The sequence below is a fragment of the Lemur catta genome, chromosome 14, assembly GCF_020740605.2.
Source record: "Lemur catta isolate mLemCat1 chromosome 14, mLemCat1.pri, whole genome shotgun sequence".
Classification (NCBI taxonomy): domain Eukaryota; kingdom Metazoa; phylum Chordata; class Mammalia; order Primates; family Lemuridae; genus Lemur; species Lemur catta.
Genome location: NC_059141.1, coordinates 18610623 through 18633687, shown reverse-complemented (window position 1 = coordinate 18633687; position 23065 = coordinate 18610623). Strand labels below are relative to the sequence as shown.

Genomic DNA, 23065 nt, shown 5'->3' with positions numbered 1-23065 from the left:
GTGCATATAACTTATGCACATCCTCCCATATACTTTAAATCATCTCTAGAATACTTATAACCTAATACAATGTAAATGCTATGTAAGTAGTTGTTGTACTGTATTGGTTTTTGCCCTTCTATTATTTTTATCATTATTGTGTTATTTTTTATTCTTTTTACCCCTAAATATTTTCCATCTGTGGTTGGTTGAATTTGAGGATGTGGAACCCACAGATACAGAGGGTTGTCTGTATATATATGATCAAGCATTGCTTAATGACACAGATAAGTTCTGAGAAATGCACTGTGAGGTGATATCGTTGTGCAAACATTAGAGTATTATGTACACAAACCTAGATGGTATAGCCTACTACACATTAGGCTATGTGGTATACCCTATGCTCCTAGGCTACAAACCTGTACGGCATGTTACTGTACTGAATACTACAGGCAATTATAACACAATGACAAGTATTTGCGCATCTAAACATATCTAAACATAGGAAAGGTACAGTAAAAATATGGTATTATAATCTTATGGGACCTCCATTGTATATGTGGTCCATCATTGATTGAAATGTTATGCTGCGCATGACTGTGTATATCCTCCAGAGAAATTGACCCCAAGATTGAAAACCCAGCAAGCCATTCTTGCCATACCTTCCCAAATGTCAGCCCAAGGAGGTTGCTCCATCAGAGGGGAAGCCTGATTCTAATGAAATGTGATGCTATTTTTATTTCATTAACCCCCTCCCCTAAGATTGGAAAGAACATTGTTCCTGGCCTGGGGAATCGGTAACAATGACACATCAGAACCTGAGCTTCAGCCATAGGACAACCTGCTCCTCAGGTGCCCCCAGCATCCCTTCCCACTGCACAGGTAGAGTCATGGCTGCTAAAAGCCTCTGTCCCACTGAGACAAAAGTGCACATCTTTTAATTCTCCAATATGCAGACTACACTACATGTGACTGATGCACTGCAGAAAGAAATCTGGCATTTACTCTTATATATGTATGTACATTAGAGTAATCTATCAGGGAAGCATAAACTCACTCAGAGTCACTGAGATTCTGATGAAGAGTGACATAATTTAAACAATACAGTAGGTACCGGTCCCTTAATGCACTAAAGAATAACACTTTTATTAAGGCTCCTACCAAACTTTCCACACTTTCAGTTACAGCACTGAATATTATGCCTAGGGATGTCTCCATCCTATCCCTGGCTCAGGGATTATCACCCGATCCAGACCTAGCTGATCAGAGACAGTGACCTCCAGGGCTTCAGAGATTAGTTCAGGTAAAGGCACCTGACACAGGCTGGTGAGAAGGGACAATCAAGAGTAAGAGCAACAAAGCAAAGTTTTAGAAACAAAGAGAAAGAACAGAATATATGGGGTTTCTGAGGAGTTTCCCTTCTGTGGTTTCTGACCCTGGCAGCCCAACTGTGCATTTGTGCTGGTATTCAATGAGTTAGTCTGCCCCTTAAGAACTTCTACCCCTTCATTTGCAGAAGTCTTTATTGCACACTCCATAGGTGTGAGGCGGTACAGCGTGAATCCCAGAGACAAGGGTGTGCATATGAGCCGTGAGCTCCCAAAGAGCCCAGGACCACCAACCAGAGGGAGGCTGCTACAAAGAGGGTCACGCTGAGTACCAAGCCTGGGGTCTGCAGACCCAAGAGGTTGTGTTGACCCCTTCTGCAAACAGACCTCCACTCTCGCTTCTGCTCCAATAATCTCACAGGTCAGTGGAACCCTGGGGACCTCAATGCATAAACACAACCTATAGCAAGAAAATCTCATCAAAAGAAGGTGTCTGTAAAGAAGGTCAGGCTCTGGCCTGCCTTGAGATAAAGCCCAACCCACCCACCACTGAGAGAAACAGAGAAGGAACAGAGGAACAAGGAGTGCACATGACCAGGAACCTGCAGTCCAGGAAAAAAGGAGTGGGAGAAAGCAGTAGCAGATATCCTGCTTAAATAATGCGGTAATTATTCGGTCAGTCTATCTACTTACCTCCAAAGTGAGCTCTCGGTGATGCTCCCCAGGTTATAGTCGTAGAGCTTTGTCAAAATGAGAATCACCTGAAGGCAAAAGAGGAACTCATGGTTAGTCTCAAACAATTACAATCTCTTAGAACTGAAATGGCTCAAGGGAGGGCTTAGGATTCCTTTAATAGGTGCTTAGCATGAATGAATTGTTACAACATTTGCTATGCTGCTGAAGGAAGAGTTGGCCTTAGACCCATCTCTCCCCACCTTTCTCTCTATCTCCCTGCTGTAAGAGTTCACCTCTCCCTCCAGGCATTTCTTACCCTGGTGGGTTTAACACTTCCCAAGGAGGGCTGGTTGGGGGAGCTGTCAAATATGCACCCTACAAGGTAGCCTCTGAGGGATGGTTGGGAGAGAGGAAGGTCAATGATGCAGTTCCCAGCCCTACAACGGGGCCACACAGGCAGGTTACTTAACATCTTTGAACCTCAATATCCCCATCTATTAAGGGGGTGAAAAGTAATTACTATCTCCCAGGAAGAATTGCTGTGAGAAGTTAAATTAGGTGAGAAGTGAAAGTTATGTATCAATCAGCATTTTTTCTTAAATATAGTTCCTTTCCTTTTTCCTCTGTGAGCTTGGTTTTAAATGTTTCTTCTGACTTCCCAATTTCTAGGAAAGCCATTGGACAGAAGCCACTAAGCACCATAAAAGGGCTAAGCAACAGCATTTCAATGGAAAGAAATCTAGGTTTTATGGAGTCCTAACGCTTATAGAATTTGGGGATGGAGAGGCTTCCATAAGAAACGGATAAAGTTAAAAATTAGGAACACGTCCAGGGAAGGAACCTGTGGAATTGCAGGACACTGAAATTTAAGCTTCATTAGCTTCACAGCAAATCCTCCTCTGAAATTTAATATATCGCTGTTTTCAACCGCACTCAGAGGAACCCCAACTATTTAATTCATTCTTTGAAATTTAACAAACATTTATTAGGAGCCTAGGATTTTGCCTGATGCCAGAAGAGACCACAAAACACAGAGGTCTGGGAATCTGTGATGCATTTAGAACAGAAGTGCTCATCAGAGAGCTCATCTACCCCTTGTCATTCCCACCGAAACTCACACCCGTCACAGCAGCTTCAGAAGCAGCCTCTTTTGGTGCCTACAGCAGTGACCAGGGTCCACCTGGTTACTTGAAGTGCATGAGCTCAAGGGCACTTGCGAAGATTCAACAAAGCAGTGTGTTCCTGTCCACTGATTCCCCTCCCTTTTACTTGCTCTTGTTACAAAAGGAAAGAACATAATGGGTTTGCTCAGTTTTCTATTGAGCTTCCTATTTTCCTCCTGGTACTCATAACCTAGAACTTGGCCCAGCCCTGCTGTTTCCAACTCAGCAGAAAAATGTTGACATTGATTTCCTGGGTTTTCTCTGAAAGCCTAGGGATCAGTTGTAGCCACAGTGAGCACAGGACATTCTAAACTTAAACTCAGAGGCAGCAAGCTGCGGGGGGAGCGCCGGATCCTTCCAAGTTCCACTCTGCTAACACAGTGTTTGATTTACTAAAGGCATAAGCATCAGCGAATGCATTCTTAATGCTTTTTTTCACAGCAAACAAACTGGAACTCCCTGACCTGAGCTTTGTTCGGAGTTCAAGGAAATGAACTATGGTCACCTAAAGACAGGCAAGGATCCCCGAGGACCTGTCCTCTAGGCCTCTCCTCCCTAAACCACAGCACGGCTGCTTCCAGGATCTGTTCAAAACTTGCTTCTTTAGCAAAATGAGAGCATGTGGGAGGTGCGGGGCACCCCCTGGGCACATCAGATGGCATGCCTGTGGTGGGGGCAGATGCTTAACAGACCCGCGTGCCAATTAAGGCGCTCTAAGTGCTAAATTTCAATCACCGCCATCCCAGGAACGCTGATCAGAGGCAGCGGGGTGGCTGTTTGTTTGAAGACACAGAATGATGCTGCTGCTCCAACTCAGTAGAATTTTGCCGAATAGGCCTATAAATCCCCCACCAAGAAAATGGGGGTGTGGGCATAAAGCATTTCTAGGTAGTTGCTCTCTTGATGCAACACGGCAGCAGTACACTAAATAATGAAGTTCAGCTGGTCACAGGCCCTGTCTCCCATTCATCTGACGAGGGAATTCAGAGGCGCCCCAGAGAAGGAACCCTTTAACCCAGCATGTAATGGTGCGGAGCCACTCGCACACGCACACGGAAATTGTTTAAGCAATTCCCAGGGCAGGCAGGCAAGGAGGTAAAATCCGCTCCCTTCCTGCTTCTTCTTGCAGGGTTAGTAAAACTAAAATGCCAGTGATACACTCAGGCAGTTTATCAATACTGCTCCAGAAGAGGAGTCTTTTATGGCATTTCAAAGCATATCTGCTTAAATCAATCTATTTAATCTTTCTGTTTTCAGAATAAGAGCAAGAAAGAAGGGAGAACTGCTAACCTTTGGTTATGTTTTCAATCGATTATTTGAGATCTCTCTTCCCTTGTTTTTCTTTTTTTTTCCCTTTACTACCTGCATGTATTATTTACCACCTTACTCCTGGATAATGATGCATCCTTATGTTAGATCTGTTTGGTTGTTTGTTTGTTTTTCTGTTCTGCTATTTAATGGAATCAGCACCTGATTAAGGAGCCACAGCCAGAATAACTACGCTTAAATTTAAATCACTACATTTAAATATGAAAAAGCAAAAAATGCAATTCTCTGCCTGTTCTGGTCCTATTTGCCTACTGTTTTTGTGTATTTTTCAAACTTAAAAAAATCAACAGAACTGTTTAATCAAGTGAAATGTTATATGTACTTAAATAATGTCCAAATGCTAATCTGTTTTTATTCATTCAGCAAATAATTTTCCTGTATATACTTAAACTCTATGAGTTCAAGTGTGTAGCATTTAATCATAAATTCAATCAATGAGAGCAAAGTTGTTTTGATGAACATATACTCACCCAAAGTGGTATATCCATCAGCACCATTGTTTCTATATCTTTTCAGTATATAGTGCCAAAATATCCCTTATTCTAAATAGTAAGTGGTTACCATATGGTAATATCCTGTTAAGGTTCCACTATAAATCTTAGATATTATGTTTAGATAGCTATATTCCAAATGTTTATGGCTTGACAACCTCCACCAACATTCGAGCAGGACCTCAACATCCAGTTATTTTGGGGATTTTCTGTAGTGACATGTCTCAAGTACCCCCCAACCAGTCTAGGAGCTGCTCTAGGACATCTGACTTATTCTTTTGTTGTGGTTCCTTCTTGCCACATCCACTGCTGTAAGCAATGGGAGGAACTTCATGTATACTGGAGTCCACACTCACAGTGAGAATGCTGGTGCCCACTCACTAAGCTGATGCTTTCAAATCATCCATTCCTTGGAGGGTAGGAGGGTGCCAGAAACAATGCCAGGTCTGTGCAGAAATGAGTGACGGTCTCCAAGGGAGTGGAGCAAAGGCTTCCTCCCTAACACTGAGCCAAATTTCCATAACCTGGGCTCCCCACCTATCAGCCCTTTGCCCACAGCCTTCCAAATCTCCTATTGAATAATTCCATCAACTCTGGCCCCTCACCCTCCTCTGTACAGGGGGGTGGGAAACCATCACAGAGAACCCAGAGAAAGAAAAATGCCAGTTCACTCCTCCCTTCTTCTAGCCCCAACCTCTTTCTGCACTGGGTTACAAAACAAAAGCATTTGTCAAAATAAATAGACACTAGTATGTGGATGACTAATAAGAGTGTTCTGCTGTAAATTAGCAAAAGCCAGTGAAAGATGTTCTGTTGGAACAAAATGGCAGGGCAAGCCTTATTTCCAGGTATGCGTTAAAATGAATTAACCTGGCGGCAGCATAAGTTAGTGTACAGACAGTCTCTATTATGCCAATTATTAGTCATGTAACACCTTTGAATGTGACAGCATTGTTTGGAATTATTAACAAAATATAATTTAGAAATGAAACCCCAAAACATTTAAGGAATCCCTAAAACACCTTCCTTGTTACCTGATTCTACACAGCATACTTTAGAAAGCTTCTGTACTAAGTACTAGTCTATAGAGAACCAGAAAAGAAGGAGCATGGGAATTTTCCATTTCTTTTCCTAAAAATAAATAAATAAATAAATAATGTCTTCCCCCTGAATTTACCCCACAGCACAGGAAGCAGGTGGAGGGTCGGTGGTGTGTCAGTGTATTTATCAGGACATTTGGGGCCCGGTTACTGTCCTTCACCTTCTCTCATCTTCATCTCAGGGAAATCTTAGAAAATGGGGACGTATCTCCTCATTTTTCAATGATTAATGATTTGCATTTTTTTCTCTTTCTTTGTGTCCAGCTGTGGGAGCAGTAACTAATCTTAAAGGAAATAAAAATGTGGGCTCAATCTCCTTAACAGCGAGCAATCTGAGCTACAAGACCCTGAAGTCTCTTTCATTCCTGATGGTCTATAGTCCTAAATCCTGAATAATGTAGATGGTGACAGGGTCCTAGTCTATAAAACAACATGATTTCTTTTGTATTCCTCTCAGTCATTAGTGATTCAGGGCTGGCTTGGGCAGGTGTTTCTGTAATTGTCACACATGGGGAGACTCCACAGTGCTCAGCCATGCTAATGTTCATAATTGCTCTTGCCCGAGGTGGGCCACGATCTGGCTCCAGTGAACAAGAAGACAGCCATATTGAAGATGCCAGCAGGTTGGGCGTGACTGATGCTGGCTACCTTTCCCTTCCCCCACCAGCGTCCAGCAGGCCTTGGTGTATCTTCATTGTCCAAACTCAAACAGCCACCCCCATGCTCATTGCAGCAGTTGCTAGAGACCATTTGGTTGGATGTATTTAGAGATGCCAGTGGAAACAAATAAAGAGGCAGAGAATTATAAGGAACCTGAAGAGATTTGGAATAATCTTTCATGGGGATCGAAAAGTTGGATAAAACAAGGGAGGGCTGTTCAATGGCCAGAAATTTGTTTTGCTTCTGGTTGTTTTCTTTCCACTCCAATTTTAGGGAAAAGAAATAAACTCCTAACAGTGGTTCTCCTTAAAATATGCATGTTCCAGATTGTGTCTTTGGCTCAGTAAGTATTTATACAATTTTCCAACTTAAACAGAGGTTCTCATTCTTTTGGGGAGCCATGAATCCTTCAAGAATCTGATCTGATACAATCTGTGAGCATAAAACAATGAATATAATGTTAATGATATCACTGATCTCTACAATCTTAGAGGGGTCATAAATCCAAGACAAAGAACTTCTGTAATTCTGAGAAAATGAGAGCTTTGTTCAGAGGAAAGAACTTTCAGCTTTAAAATTCTGCAAATCTAATTCAATAAACATTTATCAAGGTTTGTTAAAAGGCAGGAATAATATATATATATGCTGTGAGAATATGAAAGGGGAATGAGATTTGGTACCAGCACCTAGAAGCTCACAGTCTGGTGGAGAGGCAGATCTGTACACAGATCCTTACAAAATAAGGAAGAAAAAGATATGAAGCAGTTTATATCTTTCAAAGGGCAATAAAGAAAGGTGTAATCAAGAATGAGGTCTCAGAAGAGGTGGCATTCAAAACAAATCCCAGAAGATGTGTGTGATTCTGAGGGAGATGGGAGGGTACAGAGAAGGGGTCTTCTAAGGGAAGGGAGCTGAGCTGAGACAGATCAGAGAGCATTAAGAGAAAAGCAGGTCTTCTGGTTTCTCAAAAGTTTAGAGTATGAGTAGGGATCCAAAGAAAGCCAGAGTGCAGAGTTAGGCTTTGGCTCTATGGTTGAGGACCTTGAATATTAGGCTGGCAGAGTGTTCTGCTGGAAAGAAAAAAGGCTTTGGAATCAAAAGACCAGATTGCCACCAGATCCATTAGCATGTCTTTAGCAGCAAGAAACAGAATGCTAAAAGTGACTCAAATAAGGAGTTTATTATGTCATATGGCAGAAAGTGTAGAGTTTATGCAGTTCCAGGACTAATTTAAACTAAAAATGTTATCAAGGACCCAAGCAATGCCCACATGTCCTCTCTGACAGTGTCAGCACTCAGTGCCACTTGCCCTCATGTTTGCAAGGTGGCCAGGCCATAACACTTCTTTTCATCACCTGCAGACATAGCTACATTCAGCAGAGAAGCTGTTAGAGCATATCTGTTTTATTTTTGTGTTTGTTGTTGTTGTGTTTTGTTTTTTTTCTTAGGGAGGAAACTCTTTTCCAAAAGCCCTCCCCATAGACTCCCTTTACCCTCAGTGACTGGGATTCAGCCACATGCCCACACTGTGGTTACAATGAAGACTGGCAAACAAGAGCTGGCACCTCCACTTGGCATTGTCTGTGGTCAGCAGTGGGCTCCGCCAACAGCAGAAAAGTGGGGAGTGGCTGACGAGTAACAGCCAGTAGGGTCTGCCACTGTGTGATCTAGAATAAGTTACTCGAATATTGAATCAATTTCTCTTATAATAACATCTAGCATTTATCAGATGGCTACTCCAATAAACATCATAATCCTATGACAAATATCATGACTAAAGGCATTTCAAGTAATTATCTCATGTTTTCTGGTGAGGAAATGGAGGCACAGAGAAACTGATCTTTTGAGGGGTGGACAAGTCTAACATCACATCACATACAGAATCCTAATCAGTGTGCTAAACTTTCCTCCATGGTCCACTATCTAACATGAGTATGATTTTTGCTAAAGGCAAGGCAGAACCACTGTAGTGCCCTCACTTTCTGTTCATTTCAAAAGCATTTATTAGAGACTTGTTATCTGTCAGACATGGTACTAGTCACAAACCCCCACCTCTCACTTGCCTTGTTCCAGACAGTCCTGGAATACGTTTTCCTTATAATAGGCTTGAGTTTTAGCTCTTTACTGACTTTAAGTCAATGGATTTTTTGGTCATTTTTCATTTTATTTTTTAAAAAAATTTGAACCCTGGTAAAATCCTCTTTAGGATTTGATCCCTCCGCTTAACTCACTATAGAACTTGGCTGATCTCAGATCTGGGGTCCTGACGATGACTATGCACACACCTAACTGAGGATTTCAACAGACTGTTTTACAGTATCATAATTTTAGGAAGATTTAAGTGAATGTGTAATTATATTCCCTTTCAGTCATCAAAGAGGAAATCAATAATGGCTAAACTGGATTACAGTGCCCTAAAGGGGAATTGAAAGGTTGATAGGATGTGCACACATGCACATACACGCACACACACAAACAACCACACATGCGCATTTGAAGTCATCAGACAGAAGTAATCTAGCACATACAAACACAGTTGCAGAAATGAACCACCCGCAGAAACAGTGAGCTAAATTTGGAGTACGAGGCCATCTAGAAGGTAGTTAGTAGATTTTTTGCCTCTGGAAAGTATTTCATCCTCCAAAGACCTTCATGTTTCATAGCAGCCCACACATAATTTAATGTAATGTTTATTTGTGTATAACAATATCCTTTGCATGGCACTGAAATTGGGTGAGTTGAACAGCCGCTGCACCTCCCCTGGGGAACTTAAAAGACAAGACAACCAACAGCAATGCAGACAGAGATAGGGACACACAGATAACTGAATCAACATCAGACACAAAGCCAATGGTAGCATATAGAGAGCTCTTGTGGAAAGAGGAAAAAATTTTAGTAAATTTTCCATATCCTCTCCCCCGTGACTTTGTGTCCCCCTAGAGCCAGAGGTCATTTGCAGCTAAGATGTAAGGTCCACACTTGAGTTGTAGAACTTTTCCTGTCCCAGGAGCTGCCATGTGAAAAAAACTTCGGCTCTCATTCAAGGCAACTCATATCTTCTATCCCTTTGTCTGGTGAAAGTCAAGTTCTTTCCTGTTAGTAACAAGCAAAAAATGCTTGTAATGGGACTAGCTAAATTATTAGACTCTAGTCCTAGAGCCAGGTCTTTATGTTTAGCAAACAAATCCAACCTTGTCAAATTCATTGGTTCTATGTTGCTTTTGGATGCAAATCTTGAAAACACAACCTTTGATCTTTGCAAGGTTCTTCTATTCCCTAAGTTGAAGGATGCTATCAACTCAAAAAATAAATAAAGAAAATAAAATCACTCCCTCCAAAATCTATTAACTTCACAATATCAAACCAGACAGACTGAGGACACTTCAGTCCTATGTTTCCTCCTCTGCCTCCTCCTCCTGCTCTCGCTTCTTCTTCTGCTTTTGAATAATAAAAAAGAGGATAATTCCCAAAACATATAGCCATATAGAGTAGATAATGTTAACCATTTCATTTTCTTCTTCCTCTGGGTAAATTATTCTGCCCCAAATGATACTCTATTTTGATCCTTCACATTAAACCAGAAGAAAAAAGGAGATGCTAAATTAAATATTTTTTTCTAGAAAAAAACCAAATAGCTGCAACAATGTAATCCCAAAAGAGTACCAAGATGAGATAATTATACAAAATGTGAGGAAAATGCATATTCAAGACAAGATCTCTCTACATATGGATAGTAAAACAGAAAAATGAAACAGACCTGGAAACTCAAAGCCACAGCTTCAAGACATGAAAGTAAGTGGGACTAGGGAGGCGGGGCAAGAAGCTGAAATTCAATGTGTTATTTGCAGAGCTGCCATTAAAGGAAGCCATGTAGAATACCCCATCCAAGTCCATTGTTTTATAGTTAAAGAAACAAACTATACACCCTGTTCTCATTCTTCTTCATGGTGTTTAGAAGGGAAGGGGGATTATATCCATCCACCTTCAAGTTAGTCCCTATTCAAATTAGGTCACCTGACTACACAATCTCTGTGTGTAACAAAATTGCACTTGTACCCCTAAAATTTATACAACTAAAAATTAAGTCACCTGATATACAGTTGCAAAAACACAGACAATGCACAGAATTCTCAATTTAGAGTTGTAAAACAATAAAAAAAAATTTGGATTATCTTCTTTCTTAATGTTTATAAAACAAAGAGAAAAGATGTACCATATGCTTAAATAAGAGAGATAAAACCCAGGGTTGATAGGAGAGAGATGGAACGCATGTGAGGAATGGAGACATTTCCTTCCAATTTCCCTGATGCAATGATCTGCAAAAGCCAGATCTCCAAGTTATCAGATCAATATCTGTCTGAATTATGGACACTATCTAAATATTAAGACTCTTCCTATGTGAGAACCCGCACACAGAGTGAATATACCATTAAGCAGCAAACTGTGCGTTAATGATGAGGGGCCCTTCTATTCACATGCTTCTTTATATTTAGCTTCAATACAAAGAAATGAAGCAAGTCTTTCCATTTCCACTTCTTCATCTTGGTTTTTATGCTGTTATTCATAGGTCTAAAGAGGTCAACTCAATTCTAAAAAAATATTTTTCAAGGTTAACACAAGATATTTACAGGAAGCTAATAAATAAAGATACGCATTTTATGGTGATCCCAGTGTCAAGACATGGACCTCAATAAGAAACTGGATTAAAAAATGAAAAGAATGTAAGCTTTTAATTTTTTCTCATATTCTCCTCTCATTTACCATAAAGCACCATAAACAAAAGCAACAAGAATAAAACACCATAGATAGCCAATACACTAATATGAAATATATTCTTTTACTCTGGGAAAGTCTTCAAGTAGGTCTGGGAAGAAAGAACATTTTACTTTCTTAAAAATTAATAGTCAATCAACAAAACAACTGGCTTCTCTATTAGCGGGTCTTTTGTTTACCTTGTCTAAGTGCTAAGGTGAAGTGGGACACAATTTGCATAAGAGGAAATTCAAAGCTTAAAAAACCTGACTTGAAACTGAAATTGAAAAAACACCTTGAAATCCCAAGTAAAATGTATTTATAGATAACAAAGGTTTCTGCTGGGGAAAAAAAATACCATAGAAGTTATGTGATTCTTATACATTCCTTTTCTTTTAGACACAGAACCAAAATATTTCTTGTTCTAATTGAATCTAAATGATTCCAGTTCTAATTCTTCACAAGGGCAAGCCTGGTGGGTGGGTACAAAAAATTAGCATTTTGTTATTCTTTTAAAAGAAACTTAAGACAAAATTGGAAGGGACTGGAAAGATTATCTAACTCCAACCACCTCGTTTCACAAATAGTATAGGCTATACTTTTAGAAGAACCAGTTCTTGAATAAGGAATATCTGAGAACAAAGAATAATCTTAATTTACCATATGCTGATTTGGTACCTGAAGCAGGAGTTCCTATGCACAGAGCGAAGGACTGGATCAGGCCAGTTCTGAGGAGGAAGAGTCAGGAGAGGTAGATCTAAGACTGCAACAGGTAGGATTAGACACTGACCCAGGTTTTATGGGGATGAAAATTATACAACTTGGGGCTTCTCTTTAAGAAAATAATACAAATTTGTAAATAAAATGAGGTTCAAAAGTGAATATTTACTAGAACAAGAGATTAGATTATTAAAAAATTACAAATGCCTTAAATTTAGACTCCCATACATTTTCTTCTGAGATAGCTTCAGGTGGTTTAGAAGAAATCAGTCGATAGAAATACTTTCTGATTGCAACCTGGCTTCCCCTCTCACCTGGAACAAAGCTCCCAACACTCTCAGGAGCCAGTGCCCACAAAGGCCCTGAATCTTAAGCTTCATTAGCTTCACAGTAAATTCACCCTTGGATAGGATTCCCCATTAGATGCTCATTAAACCTTTCCAGGGAAACTATTCATTTTAGCAGTCCCAGGCTATGAATTAGGAGATGTGGACTTGAGCCCAGGCTCTCCTGCCAACACGCTGTGACACTAAAAAGTCGATAAACCTCTTTGGGCTTCAGTTTCATCCATGATAACACTATATGTTTGCTAGGGTCTCTTCCTGTTATAATACCATTCAATGCTGAATACCTCGGCCTACTCTATCTTTACTGCCGCCAGTCTTAGTAAATGCTATTGTCATCGCTCAAGCTAAGAACGCTGGGTCCTTCTTGACTCTATCATCCCCTTCTTCTCTCCAAATAGAACCAATCACTAAGCTTTAAACACCTCTCCCATCTAACCTCACCTCAACCTGGTGTGGGCTCCACCAACTCTCACATAGACGACTATAATGCTTCCAGCATCTCATCCTCCCTCAAGTCACCCTTTACACTGCTGCCACCATCATATTTTTAAAAATAGCAATCTAATCATCTTTCTTCACTCTTTATAACATGACTGTGGCCTATCATTGATCTTAAAATAAAGTTTACATTTCAAAATATGACCTACAAGGCCAGAAATGATGTGGCTCTTGCCCTCACATTCAAATCAGCATCATGCCAATGCCCTCCCCCCCCCACACTATTACAGCTCCATGTGAACTTATGCATAATATCCTCCTGCTGACCTAAGGAACCTCAGTGTTGATGGTCTGACTGTAGTTGTACTGACTGGCTTTTGCAGCCATTAACATGTTTCAGTTACATGAGTAATTATTCTAACTAGTCTTTAGAGCTGAGTCAGATCACAATACCCTCAGCAATTGCAATACAATGGCATAGTCATTTTACCAAATTCCAATTTTAGGAATGATATTCCAAATACTTTGGATTTCCTTTTGAGAGCACAGGCTGATTAAAGGATTAAAGGCTACACATAATTCAATCCTGTATGTCTTTTTTTGTGAGGGCTGAGTAGTTGTAAAACATGTCTGTGATACAATCCAAAGGTTTATTGATTTTTCTGTCCTTTCATTCAAGAGTGCTAGCTTTGATGCACAGCTCTGTGGGATTTTTGAAGGTTGGCCAGGGCAATGCAGAGATCCACTTCTCATTCTGTGAGTTTCTTCTATCTAGGAAGGGACATCCCTGGGTTAGCACAAATATATCAGGGCACAGCTCTGGAATAAAATTCTGAATTCCAGCTCTTTCACCTATTTCCTATGACACCCTGCAAATGGGTATGTATAATGGAGGCAAAGCTAAATAGAGTATGTATGGTGTCAGGGTGGGGGCCTAAAGCTAGAAGCTGAGAGTGCCGGATTCCAGTTACAAAGCCAACCTTATGTGATTTTATTCATTCCTTTAACTTCTCTTTCTTTTCTTATCAAATGGGATTAATAAAATTGGAGTTCCCTTTTCTAACTGTATTATTATCATTAATTTGCCTTATTGAGTATTTTTGATTTGTGCCACTCTGCTAAGTATTTTGAATACCATAATGCATATACTTTCTCATATACCCCATAAAGCCAGTAGTTCTTATTATTCTTTCTTTCTTCTTAGCCACAGAGTACAGAGTTTAGGTGACTTGCCCAAGATCAGCTAGCACATACTTGAGAACGCTGAGATTTGTACCTGAACAGTCCGAGCCCAAAGCTCAGGTGCTTAATGACCATGCTACATGACATGGTCTCTTTGGAGACAGAAAGACAACAGCTTTCAAGAGTTTCAAACTATACTTCTTACTTTCAATCAGCCGGATGCCAGGCTTTTTCTGTCTGTCTATCTAATTTATTTATCTATCTATCAGCTATTCAACTGTTTTTCTAAGCACTGACTACGGTGCATATTTGTTCTGCTGAGTGTATCAGGGATGCAAACAAGAGGAAGCAGATACCTGCCCTCTTTACACATTATAGCTGCATAGAGATTCATAGAGCTGAAACATTTGAATTGAATGCTTTAGAAACTAAGCACTATGGGAATAAAGAGAAAGGAATAATCCCTGGGTAGATGTAAGTGGGGTCCTTTCAAGCCCTTACAACAAGCTAGGTGCTTTACACACAGTATGTCATTTAATCTACTTTACAACCCTAGGGAGATTTTTTGTTACTGTTGTTCTCATATAGGAAGTGGATGGTGCTCAGGATGTACATATTTAAGCCTAGGTGCTCTTGGCTTCTGATCTGGAACTAAGGCCTTGAAGGATGGGCTGGGGGATCATCTCTGTATTACACTCCTTGAGACCTGTGTGAATTCCCCAGGCAGAGAGCACACAACCCAGCCGGCCCATCAGTGGGCATAAAACATGGAGGGGTCACGTTCAGAAAAGAGGAGTGAAACTTCCCAAGAATCTATAATACAACAAGATCATCTATCTGCTCCTTTGCTAATGGAAGACTTCATAAATTGAAAATCACTCAAATGTTCCTAACTCAAACACAGGGAATGAGGCTTCCTGTAAGGAAGGTTAAGGAAGGCTAGAGACAAATGATATCTCCCTGTTCCATGTGGGAAATCAGATGCAAAAATGGATAAGTATATCCCCTCTGCTTCTCATACTTTATCATCCATTAATCCTAAATCAAGACACCAGTGAAATTTAGAAACCCAACACCCTGTCTACCCCAGGAAATGTAAATCTCCCGAGTAAAGAACCCACTGGCTTCCTGGCCCTGTGACAGGGACTGGGGCATTGTGAATCACTCTCTGCAAAGAAAAGAAGCCACATTGTTCACAGAGTGGAACAAGAGTGCAAGGGGGTCCTTGTGCACAGTTGGTCGGCTTCAGTAAGTGACTTACAGAGCCACTGGGGTCAGAGGAAGCAAGCCAGTCTGCTAGAACGCCCTGCTGGTGCTGGAGGCTGTAGGAAAAAGAAATCTATTTTCTTGAAAATGGGACCTCTCCTTTAGGTTTCCTCCATTTTTTTTTCCTTTAAACTGTCCAAGATTAATGTGGCAAAAATAAAATGCCCCAAAGGCTGCTTATTTTGACGCTTACTACAGCACATAAAAGTGAAGAATTAGCATGGAATGAATAATTTATTTAGCGCTTTACTGTTGTTTTAAACAAATCACTTCCATGAAAGCAATGTGTATTCAAGCAATAAATCACTGTTTAGCACTCTGTCACGGGGAAAGATACCACTTGGCAGAATTATTGAATGGCAGTGCCTGGCAGGGAGACAGGCACAATAAAGATAAAGGTGATGTCCTTGCACAACGGGAATTTGTTTGCATCTGGAGGAGGCTAGGTTGGTGTGAGAGTCAGTAAGGATACCTTTTCCTTTATTTACAAACTTTTTTTTTTAATTTTTAATTTGTTTATTTATTTAAGTTTTTTTTTTTTTTTTTTAACTTTTGAGATAGGATCTCTCTCTGTTGCCCCAGGTAGAGTGCAGTGTCATCATCACAGCTTATTGCAACCTCACACTTCTGGTCTCAAGCGATCCTCCTGCTTCAACTTCCTGAATAGCTGGGAGTACAGGCTAAATGAGCACCTATTTGTGCTACTGTATCTTTTCATATGACTAGCACAGAGCAACTTGTTATTACATCATAGCTATTATTATTTATTTTATAGTTGCAGTTACTGTGGGCCAAGCACAGAGACTAAATGTTGGGGATATTCCATTGAAACAAAATGACAATTTCTATGCTCTTAGACTGATCTTTCGGGGCTTCAGACAAATTTATATACTGTGATAAATATTATGATGGAGGTCTATACAAAATGCTGTGAAGACTTGCCTAGTAGGAGGATAGAAATCTGTAGAAATTTTATAGGGGTGGTGTCATTGTATCCAGACCCTGGTTTAGCCAAAGGGCTAGAAAAAGGAAAGAGCATTGGATACAGAAGTCCATGTGGGAGTAGAGCAATGCAAGGTGAAGCCCGTGAGACATCTGGATGGAGAGTGTGTGGATGCGGCATAATTCAGTAAGGGTGGAGAAGGAAATGAGAGAAGGGCAGCACAATAAGCTTAAACAGAAATCCACAGGGGTGCAGGATGACCTTCAGGGACCCTAGACACTGGGCTCCCTGGATAAGCCAGCCCTTGAAACTAGAAATTGAAGCCATATTCAGTCTCCAAGGCAAGCTCATTGATGCTGTTATTTACCAGCCTTGCTAATTACCAACCTATCTGCATCAGAACCACAATAGGAGAAACTGGTCCAGGTCAGTAGAGACAACGACCCTAGTTCTCCCCTAACAAGCAAGTTGAAGATGGAACTGCTCTATTACCCCAACTTTACAAAGTTCTCAAGATGAAAATACAATCCTAGGTTTTGTTGAGGAAGGAAACAAAACAGCTCCCACAGGGCTAACCTACCTCAGATTACAAATTCAAATTTTCTCTTCTTTTTTAAGTGCCAATGCCACAAAAATAACCTGAAGTCTGTCACTCAAAGCAGCAATGCCTACAGCCCTCCATCACTCCTGGCAACTTCTGACAATTAGCACAGACTGATAACTCCTGGCAGTTACAGCTCAGACGTCCAAGAGCTTGGTTTTTACACATCTGCAGAAAGAGCAAAACCCTTTCATTCTATTAGCTGCATCAGAAGGTTGCTGAATTATCTCCTTTCCCTCTGGTTTAAATAATAATAGTAATAGCATGTCACCTTCAAGGAGTTTAGAGAACCAGAAATTCCCAACTCTATTTTAAATAGTTCAAGAGAGAATATACCTCAAGTTTCTTTCAGATAGTCTCAACTTTGCCAAAATTTTGCTGAAAGCTGAAAACAACACTTCTGGCTACTAGAATGAAGGTGACAGGCATTGAGAAATGTCATGAATTTGACGCTTCTCATCACCTTAACTATATTTGCTGGGTTTTTTTTTTTGTTTTTTTTTAAACTATCTTGGTGTCAGCATTTTATCAGGCTCTGAGAAAACTCAAAATGTTATTGGCTACCAGCCAGCCAGCAATACTTCACCCTCAGGAAGAAATTAATCAATGAACAGCTATCTATTGAATGTTTACTATGTTCAAGGCAGAGCTGGTAGACACTGTCAGAGAAAAAGAGATGCATTAAATGTAATTTCTGCCACCCAGGAATTTACAATCTAGGTAGAATTTGATTGTCACTCTGCTGTTGAGAAACACTCAAGGTTTCCATGTCTCTCTACAGGATTAACTCGCTATTCTTCAATAAGACATCCAAGGTCTTTTCCACGTAGTATATATCTACTTTATTAGCTTTATCTGTTACCACTTCTTGCAATCCTGCAATACTGACCTCCTTACTATTCTTTCAACCACTATGAATGTTCAGGCTCCTGAGCTTCCTCAATTTCTAATACCTACCTCAAATGGCATCTCCTCTGAAACCTTCCCAACCTCTCTGAACTGAATTTTTATCTTCATCTGTGCTTCTTTAGTATTATATGTTTCCATTATGGCCAAAGCACATTATTTTTGTTATTTTTTGACTTATGTCATTCATCAGATTATGAATTTGTTGCTGCTGAGGTTGGTTTTCGTGGGTTTTTTTTTATAATTTCTTATACTAGAACAGAACCTGACATAAATGAATTGCCAGTATATATTCAATGAATAATTACACAATATACAGACATGATTTGCTTTAAAATATGAGTTAATATGGGACAAATGAGATTATTTACATGAGATTATCTACCAGCATCCTAGACACATAGTAGGTCTTTAATAATAATTAGTTTAATCGGAATCATAAATACCCACTGAATATCATAGTTTAAAGAATGACAAACTGCAAATTACACTGTAATATGATAACACATTTTCAAAGTGTCAGAGTTAGGGTGAACATGGTATTTCTGTGGTTCATCATTTAAACCAGCTGGTTAGGAATCACAGTGATGTTAAAAAACATGACTGGAAAGCGTCCTTTGTGAGTGGTCCCTAATGCAAAGCTGAAAAATCTTTAGAGGTCTGTGTGCGAGTGTGTGTGTGTGTGTGTGTGTGTGTGTGTGTGTGTGTGTGTTAAAGTATGGAAAGTGATTAATTAAAAATTTTGGGGCATAGAGGTGATACAATACAGGAGATAAAACGTTTAATCTGAAGACTATGTAAGGAATGGATTAGCAAGTATTAGCAAACTTTTTTTTAAAGGACCAGACAATAAATATTAGGTTTGTAGCCACAAAATATCTGTCATAACTACTCAATTCTATAGTTGTATCACAAGAATAGCTAAAGACAATATGTCAACAAATGGGCATGGCTGTGCTCCAATAAAACTTTATTTACAAAAACAGGCAATGGGCTAGATTTGTTCCTGAGGCCATAGCTAGCCAGCTCCTGGATTACAGCAGTAAGTGACAAAGAAGACCTTTAAGGGTCTTTCCAAATGTACTGGTATACAATATTGGAGGCTTTTTCTAGGGTGTTAGGAGTAGAAATGGAAATAAAAGAACAAAAGGAAGAGTAATTACAAGGAAAAGAGGTGACTAATTGGATATTATAAGGAAAAATGAGAAAGAACGTGATGTAACTTTTTAAGGTTTTGAACAAAGAGGCCTGGGAGAATAGAGGCGTTGATAGGACAAGGTCTTTGTTAACCACCTGGGAAAAATTCCCCTAGAAAAATTGGAAGACAGCAATTTGAAAGATGTACATATGGAAATTGAAGACTCAAGAAAAATCAAAGAATTCTAGACAATTTTGGTGCTACAGGGACAATTAGAAATTATTTAGTCAGTTTATATTGTAGCTGCTTAGATTATCTGAGTAGCAAACCACAGTGGCCAAAAATCATGTTTTGTTTGTACTATGCAATATTAGCCTTCAATATGTTTTAAAAACAAAGTGAATCAGTTTCCACCATTTAAAAATATCAAATTGTAATTTTGCTTCTCTTGAAAAACCAAACAAACAAAAATGAGGATCTAGCAATACTGGGCTTACACTCCCACATAGCAAAGTCAGCTGTACGGGTGCAGGAGCTACCACCTGCTAAGAGGGTATGGGCTCTCCACTCTCTCACTGGGGCAGACTCAATCCCATCACTCACGTGACCCTCACAGACATTTGAGTTTGTGAGCTCTGATTTCAGTGTCCCGGTTTTGGAGTCTGATTGTCGGGATGGTGTTCTGACTCTGCCACCTTCTTGTAGGAGGTAACTTAACCTCTGTAAGCTTCAGTTTCCTCATCATGAAGGTATAAAATAGCATGTCACCTTCAAGGAGTTTAGAGAACCAGAAATTCCCAACTCTATAAAATCTTGTCAGCTCCTGCCTCATAGGATTATCATGAGAATCAATCGAAACACTGCATGTAAAGCATAGCTACATGGTAGTCCCTCAAGTTCTAGATATTACGATTATTATTACAGGTGGGAAATGGAAGCCCAGAGAAGTTAAATGAATTTCCCAAGTCTACATGGTGAGCTGGTGGCAGAACCCATAATAAAACCCATTTCTCATGACTCCAGAGCTACTTCCCAATACCGAGTGTGTTCCACCACAAATGCAATGCAGATATTTGAAAAACCTAGCAAAGGCATCACCTGAACCAAGAAGAGAACATATAAAAAGAACAAAAATGGTGATGGGCCAATGTGTCAAACCATTTCCACAAGTCATGCCCAAATGTAGGACATTGGAACAAACATATAATAATTATATATGTCTATGACCTACTTTTTTTTTTCCAAAGCGATGTAAAGGAATTCTAAACATTTATTCTATCATTGGGAATAGAGAGATTAAAAAAATAAAAAATAAACCAGGCCATATCCTAAACCAAAGTTTGTTGACTTTTAGTTGCATTCTATCCTGGAGGTAGGTAGAAAGATTGACAAAGACACACTGGAGCAACTCTGTCCTGTTTATGAATTCGCAGTCCCTGCCTGTTTCAAAAACAAAGGAGAAAAAGTGCTAAGTCAACCAACTTTAGCTAATTAGTTCTTTCTATTTGGTGACTGTAAATCAATGACAAGCAAAATCCTAATACCTTCACTGTGGCTGAGAAGTTTCCTGCCACTCACCATCTATCACTCCTGCCTGTAAGTGGCCTTGGTGAGCTCTAAGTAGTATTCAGTGCTCCAGTTATATGCATTCCCTCTTTTCTGCAGCCTGCAAGAAAATATGCTGGTGGCAGCTGTTTGTAATAAGCTGAAGGCTTCCTGAGACCAATTGTAATGCAAAGGTCATATTTTTTAAGCTGTTTATAGATTGCAATTTGTAAGGTTATAATGTCACATGCTGTCAATAATTCAAAGTGGAGAATTACAACTGTTAACAGGTCATCAATTCTTCATTCTTCTCCTTCAACACTCATTCCCCAAGGAGCTTTAATTTATTTTATTTAAGCTTGATTCCTTGAACTTTGAACCAAAGGTTTCATTTGTTTATGAGAAGAAAAAAAAACAAGGCGGCATAAGGCAAGCAATTCTTTAGCAAGTTCCAAGGGATCTGAACCAATCAAAAGACCAAAATTTAGATAGGAATGACTCATAGGTCTATTTTTCAAGAGTCTAGTGTTCCAGAAAATGTGTTTATGTTTTCAATACCCAAGAGGCTTAACACCCATCCCTCCCCCCAAATACATAAATACATACACACATAAATAAACAAAATGGGAAATAAATGTTGCTGAAAAACCCTGTATACTAGAAACTAAAGGAGTTTCAGTCTGTTTGCAAAAATACATTGTGGTAATTGTGTGCTGTCAGGAGTCTGCCCAAATGCTTTTTTTGGGAGAATAATTAAATCAAAATTCTAGTGCAATTGTGAGTGCTGAACTTCTTGCACCTGGCTCTTCTGCAAGGTTATAAACTACTTTGAGTATCTGATGACAGCTCTGGATGCTAAAAACACCACTTCTAATAAACAGCAGCTAGAAACAAAATTCTGGTGCACCCTTCTGAAGCTCATTTATTGAACTCTAGGTAGAGAACTTCAGTTATTGAGAGGCAGATGATCTTTCTCATACAACCAGTGTGCTTTCAAAATACAGTACAGAGGCAGATGATGTAATCACTTCCCTTGGGAACTTACAATCTCAGATAAGTCCAGAGAATAATTGATATTTCATCTCTGAGAATTCTTTTCTTATCTCCAATGTTAGTCTGAGGCATGTAAAAGATAGCAGTGCTCAGGAAAATAACCAAGTATCCAAGACAAGACAGTAGGACAGGGCTCCTCAGGACAGTACCAGGGGGCATATAACAGACTAGTAGTTTGGTGTTGTTTATTTTTTCTGTCCCTCCTTCCCTGTGAGCTACTCTATTCTCCTGGCATTTTAAGCTCTTATGCATCTCCTGTGAGAGGCCCAGGAAATGGCATAGGCACCAAACATCCATCCATTTAGGGTTTCTGAGTTTCTGGCCCCAAGATTCCTTCAAACCTACTGGCTTTCATTATTTTTGTAAGGTTCCAAGTTCCAGGCCACCAAGAATCTGACATAAGTACATTAGCCAAGGCCCAGTAATTATTTCTGTAAGGATTTATCTACCTGAAATTTGTCAGGGTATAATTAAAAGAGTTGGAACATAGTCTTGGATTAGCTTGTGTGTAAGAGGTTGAGTTAGATTCTTTAAGCCCAAGAAAAGCCATTATAGAAATATAGCTAAGGAAAATATAATCTTTAGACTCAACCATGACTTAACGCCTATGATTTCTGCTGTGCTGACTTATAAGAATCATATTAATTTGTGTGTATGTGGATATATACATATAGATATAGATAGCAAAATAAATATTGATACAGAGGAATTGCTAACAAAATTGTGCTTCTGCCTTCCAAGGTAAGGATCATACTTTTTCAACATACTGTATATTCATTAGTCAAGACAGCTTAGCTTGAGATTTCACAGTATGTTAGTCCGTGAAATGTGGAAATGTAAACAGAGAACTGTGCCCAGTTTCAAGGATGAGCAAGCTAGTTTAGATTTTAAGGAGGGGAGGGGGCCCATGTCTTTCATCAAACTATTACCATTTCCAGAAATCTATCTGAACTCAACATTAAAGAAAAATGTCTTTTCAACACACTCAGCTGCTAAGACAAACTCTCGGTTGCCTTGTCTGTCTTACAAGTCTGACCTGGCCCTCAGTTCTTTAAAGGGATGGGTATCACAGGTAAAAGATACAGCCAGGGTGATTAAACATTTCAGAAAAGACAAAACTCTGGCTTGCTGTCTGTAATTTACTAGAACTGCATCTCAAAATTATCAGAATATTATCAGAGTTTGGTTAAAATTCACTCATTAATATGTTGTCCCCTAGTGTTGATTTCTAAGGATAGAAAATAACCAAATAAAGAACATTTGAGTAGTACTGAAGGCATACTATTGAGAGCTCTGTGATATCAGAGAAAATATTATATTCACCTTATATCACGAATGCCTAGCTTCCTAGCATAGATGTACAATAACCATTGATCAAATGAATAAAATACCAAAGGTGCTAAAAAATGAATATTCAAACTTATGTTGATTTTTAAATATTTATTTTGG

At 39.5% G+C, this 23065-nt stretch overlaps 1 protein-coding gene across 6 annotated transcripts in view; it reads right to left on the bottom strand.

Annotated features, from left to right (window-relative positions):
• The window catches only part of SORCS1 (sortilin related VPS10 domain containing receptor 1), a 459027-nt gene that overhangs the window by 284066 nt on the left and 151896 nt on the right, over positions 1–23065 (bottom strand). For all 6 annotated transcript variants that reach the window (XM_045568059.1, XM_045568058.1, XM_045568062.1 and 3 more), the window contains exon 2: positions 2001–2068. In XM_045568059.1, the coding sequence (XP_045424015.1) occupies positions 2001–2068 (68 nt within the window). The remainder of the gene's footprint in view (positions 1–2000; positions 2069–23065) is intronic.